Below are 5,324 nucleotides of genomic sequence, written 5' to 3' on the forward strand. Positions count from 1 at the left end.
AAAAGTTTAGTTTAACGTTAAACTGTCAGAATATATTACTACTTAGCGGTCTGAAGACTTAAATCTTTATTTTTAAAGGAATAATCACATAAATTTTTGTTGATGTGATTTTAACAGTAAACATCTGTTGTGCAGCAGTTCGTTTGCCAAAAAATAAAAGGGTTTAATTTTTATTTGATTAGGATAAATTAAATTAGTGTTTTATGCCTTTATCTGAGTACCAGAAAAATTAACATTTTATAGGGCCCTATTATTGTTTAAAAAAGGACCCTATACAAAAAAAAAAAGTATAGGTTTAAAATACAGGCATGTGGTTCTTAATTTCTTTTTATTAATTCACTATTTGTAAACTGATGTTTACGGTTCATTTTTTAGAAATATCAATAGCATTTGTATTAAAACTATATTCACTGAATGTAATAAAAAAAAATCAAGAATCGAATCGAGAGCTTGCGAATCGAAATCGAATTGGGACACCTGAATCTGAAAATCTGGAATCTGAGGGTGCAAAAAAAAATCTAAATATTGAGAAAATCATCTTTAAAGTTGTTCAAATGAAGTTCTTAGCAATGCATATTACTAATCAAACATTAAGTTTTGATATATTTACGGTAGGAGATTTACAAAATATCTTCATGGAACATGATCTTTACTTAATATCCTAATGATTTTTGGCATAAAAGAGAAATGTATAATTTTGACCCATACAATGTATTGTTGGCTATTGCTACAAATATCCCCCAGCGACTTAACACTGCTTTTGTGCTGCAGGGTCACATATGGTTTCAAAATATATTTTTTCTAACCGTTTATTTTGGGTTCCTTTAAGGTTTGGCAGACATGTAAACGGGGAATGAATAAATAATGAGAGAACTTTCAGTGGTAAATGTCTAACCAGGTCTCTCTCTTCCACGGCTCTGTCTCTCATTGCCTGATGCTGCTTGCTGCTCTCCACGGCAGTCGCAGTCCTCTGATGGAGCTGGTGAAGCACTGGGTTTATCCTCTGGATCAGCTCTTGAGCCTTCCTCAGCTTCCCATGGAGGAAAGGACACAAATGTGTTACTTTCATACTTAAAGTTTCAATTAGCAAACTTTGAATGTTCTTTTCATTTCAGTATCTAAACACGATAGATGTAAAGTCTCACCTCCGCTAACAAGCTCACGTGATCTTCGTGCTTCCTTCTCAAATGCTCATTTGCTGCACTGATGGATTCCATGTATGACTTGCTCAGTTCAACCTTGGGAAGTTCACACAACTCACTCAGAATACAAGGACATTACACACACACACTCAAGCAAGACTTCACTTCCAGAGGGTCTGTGGTCACTACTAAGCTAGCAGGAACCTTATATTTTCATATAAACTGAGGTCGGGATGCAAACTGACCAGTGATGGGTAAGCCAGTTTAAGGGCTGACATCAGTTCCTGGTGAGACCCGACAGTGTGCTCTAGCTCTGCCACCTGAGCAGCATGCGAGTCCCTCAACTGCTGCGTTACGCTGAAGGCCTGCACACAAAGACAAATGAACAGGAGGCAAAGATCAACAGGGATAGTTAAAGGGATAGTTTCTCCAAAACTGAAAATGCGCTGCTAGTTTACTCCTCCTCAGGCCATCCAAGATTTTTATCTGAAACGGTCAGCCTTGGTGATTCATAAAATGCAAGTCAGTGATGGGTACCGTCACTTTAAGAGTCAAAAAAAGCACATCAGGGAACACAAAATGAATAGCCGTCACCTACCCCTGAGGATGAGTAAATTAACAGCACATTTTCACATCTTTTAATAAAAATATCTTGTGTTCTTAAAACCAAGAGAAATGTCCTCTCACCGCTTCTTTCTGCTCTAGAGACTCGTCCATGCGATGTCTCATGTCTTTCATCTTCTGCTCCATCCTCCGGAGCGCTTCCTTGTACCTCCCATAAAGACACTTCATCTGACTGACCTACATAACACACACACGTATTAGGAGTCGTGATTTCTTGACACATATCTTAGCTGACAAAATGCATTGGAAATTAAATAGTGACTTTTTTTGGGTGAATTAACCTTTTAATAAAAATATCTTGTGTTCTTAAAACCAAGAGAAATGTCCTCTCACCGCTTCTTTCTGCTCTAGAGACTCGTCCATGCGATGTCTCATGTCTTTCATCTTCTGCTCCATCCTCCGGAGCGCTTCCTTGTACCTCCCATAAAGACACTTCATCTGACTGACCTACATAACACACACACGTATTAGGAGTCGTGATTTCTTGACACATATCTTAGCTGACAAAATGCATTGGAAATTAAATAGTGACTTACCTGTCTAGATAAAGTTTCCTGATCAACATGAACTGTATTTCCAATCCGTTTCATCTTGAAGATGGCATCCTCTGTGCTAGACTTAAACGAATTCTGTAGAAGAATCCTAACACTTCAGGCCTGTAACATGTGCAACTTTGAAAACTTAAGATCATTAAATGTAGGGCATCTCTCACCATCCCAATCCTCATTGCTTGAATGCTGTCATATAAACAGTGAAGAAGCTCCTGATCATGCTCGAGACTCTGAATTCGCTCCAGGGCAATGCCATACAAATCTCGGTATGTCCCATTCTGGCAAATAAAGACAGGATAAAGAAAATCAAAACCAGTTTTTCTTCCAAAATGATTTCTGCACAGCCGTCTTTAACATCAAAATGTTCTGATTGAAGCTCAGCACAGCTTTGAGCCTTCAGTGAGGTCAGTAAAATCACTGGAGATTAGGTCTGGGCAACACCATCAAAAAAAACTATCACCACAATATATTTTCCATCATTCTATATCGATATTTATCTAATTATTTCACACCACTAATGCGGAAGGAAATGCAGTCCACGTGTTTGTTAGACATCGAGAATGAACGTAAACATGACTTGTTTATTTAAAAGTAAACAACTCAAGAGTAAGGTACTTTTTAAATCGAGGTCTATTTTTTCCTCCAAATTTCTGGATTTTGTTTTATGATTGAATACAAATGGGTTTCCCATACTATGGGAGTCAATGGCTACCGTCAACTATTTGGTTACCAACATTCTTCAAAATATCTTCTTCTGCGTTCAACAGAATAAAGAAACTCATCCGATGTGAATGACGACAGAATGTTAATTTTCGTGTGAACGTTCCCTTTAATTTGCATATTGAAATATCACCTAGACCTGCCGGAAGTGCTTGGCATCTCACCTGTCTGAGCTCAGTGTGGTCCGTCTGGATGAGTTTCTCTCTGAGGTCTGATGGAGAAGCGTCTTTGCTCGGATTATGAGCCCGTGCAGAAGTGAGCTGCTGGGAAAGCACCTCCACCATGACGAGCGTGGAAGTCAATCTCTGCTCCAACTCCGATCGAGACAGATGCTCCAGATTTCCAGGAGTCAGGCTGCAAAGACGGAGTCACACAGAGACGATGTAGACCACACCAACAGAGAGAAAACAGCTCGTGCTTATCGGTTTATCTTACTTACTTCCACAGCAGAGAGTCCGTTGAAGTGCAGGCATCAGAAACCTCAACCGTCTGTAATATCTCCACCGCTGCTGAAGTATTAGTGCTCCGCTCCATCTGCTGAACCGGGGTGCTCCAGACGCACACGCTACGCATCTCTACCGGAGAAGTGCCCACTAAAGCACTGTGATGATTCACTGCTGCTGGAGCACGAGCATACACTTTCCCCGACGCAACCATCAACAATTCAGCCATCTGTCTGAGCTGCTCCTGTAGGGGCCCGCTGCCTAAAACCTGAGGGCCGTTCGACAACTTCTGAGCACAAGCCATTTTCAGTTCCACGTCCTTGGCTGGGTCTTGAGGAACAGGTGTGCAGCCAAAATCATTAGCCAGGGATGTGGAGTTCAACAGCGGAGGCGGCATGGGACTCTCCGGCCACAGATGGCTCACTGGGTTCTCCACGGTCCGGTCACGCAGCACACTCCCGTTTAAGCTGGGCGTCTCTGGAGTGCAGGAACCTGTCAGAGCAATCACACTGGGAAGAACAGAGACGGCTTCAGCAGAGCTATCACAGAGCCGCATAACTTCGATCTCCTCGTCCTTTAAACCCGGTGTCGTATCTTTGAGAACGCTGGTTTCTAGGCCAACGTTTTCACAAAAGGCACCTTGAGGATAAAGGTTTTCCTCAAAATGTGAAACCGCCTCATCGCTTTCTGGCAGAAACTGCAGCTCACGGCGTTTAGTCGTGACCGAAGAGACATCACTGCTGCTTACAGCGTCTGAACTTGCCATATTACTTTCACGTCGGCTTGACTCCTGATTAGCAGCGGTGCTTGATGCTTCAGTTTCATGATGGTTTTCTGCAATGTTTCCACGAGGCGACGCCGAGCGACCGACTGGGCTCTCAGACTCCTCCAAAAGCTCCGCCGAGGAAAGCCGAGTCTCGTCTCCAGCGTTAGGTATATTCAGGACTCGTGACTTTTCCTCAGCACGACAGTAAATGTGATCGTCGCGCTTGCTTCCAGGCGTCAAAGCAGCGAAGCTCTGAGCATCATTTCCACTGATGTCGCTCAAGCAAGACCGGCGTTGTTCCTCTGTAAGATTCTCCAGAAGCGCAGACATTTCTGACACACCGGATAGAGCAGCAATTTCTATTTCACCCCCAGAGCAACACAAGCCTTTAAATGTGATCTCTCCTTCCCCGCGAGATACTCCACGCCGTCCTTCAGAGAGATCAGCTTGATTGTGATCGTCTAGGTTCACTGTATTCTCAGGCTCTTCACATAAAGATGCACGGATACAGTAAGAATGGCCGCTCACTTTACAAACAGGAGTATTGTGGGCTCCTGATGCCTTCATGAGAAGGGATTCATCAGAGACCTCTCCAGCCAAGCACACGAGGGACCCGACTGCGATGTTTTCCTCTTCCTCCAGACACAGAGCAGACGAAGCACTACACGGGCTGCTGTGATGATCAGCATGACTCTCCTCATCCGGGTCATCCGGGTCATGTTCTTCCAGCACCAGCCGCCTGACGAGAACACACTCCTCTGACATTACAGCTTCATCCTGAACGACGACTTCTCCTTCAAGACACACGAAGGACTTTAATACGACATCCTGATGTTGGTCAGTTGCATCCGCTGCAAACGGGCTTTCACCAGAGACGACTTCAACCTGGAGGAACACAGAACATGGCAGCTGAGCTCAAATATTAAAGGGGTCATATGATGCTTTTTTAAAGATTATTATTTTGTGTATTTGGTGTAACAGAATATGTTGACATGCTTTAACGTTAAAAAAAAACATTATTTTTCAAATACTGTAGATTATTGTAGGTCCTCTATGCCCCGCCTCTCTCAAACGCTTC

At 42.9% G+C, this 5,324-nt stretch overlaps 1 protein-coding gene across 1 annotated transcript in view; it reads right to left on the bottom strand.

Moving 5' to 3' along the window:
* LOC107598275 (sperm-associated antigen 5-like) overlaps positions 1 to 5,324 on the bottom strand; it is a 14,800-nt gene that overhangs the window by 8,606 nt on the left and 870 nt on the right. The window contains exons 2-9 of the mRNA XM_016289571.1: positions 3,477 to 5,131; positions 3,202 to 3,391; positions 2,479 to 2,595; positions 2,303 to 2,395; positions 2,100 to 2,213; positions 1,388 to 1,507; positions 1,146 to 1,238; positions 896 to 1,030 (exon numbers count right to left, since the gene is read on the bottom strand). Of these exons, the coding sequence (XP_016145057.1) occupies positions 896 to 1,030; positions 1,146 to 1,238; positions 1,388 to 1,507; positions 2,100 to 2,213; positions 2,303 to 2,395; positions 2,479 to 2,595; positions 3,202 to 3,391; positions 3,477 to 5,131 (2,517 nt within the window). The remainder of the gene's footprint in view (positions 1 to 895; positions 1,031 to 1,145; positions 1,239 to 1,387; positions 1,508 to 2,099; positions 2,214 to 2,302; positions 2,396 to 2,478; positions 2,596 to 3,201; positions 3,392 to 3,476; positions 5,132 to 5,324) is intronic.

The sequence above is a fragment of the Sinocyclocheilus grahami genome, unplaced genomic scaffold, assembly GCF_001515645.1.
Source record: "Sinocyclocheilus grahami isolate Dianchi unplaced genomic scaffold, SAMN03320097.WGS_v1.1 scaffold249.1, whole genome shotgun sequence".
Lineage (NCBI taxonomy): Eukaryota > Metazoa > Chordata > Actinopteri > Cypriniformes > Cyprinidae > Sinocyclocheilus > Sinocyclocheilus grahami.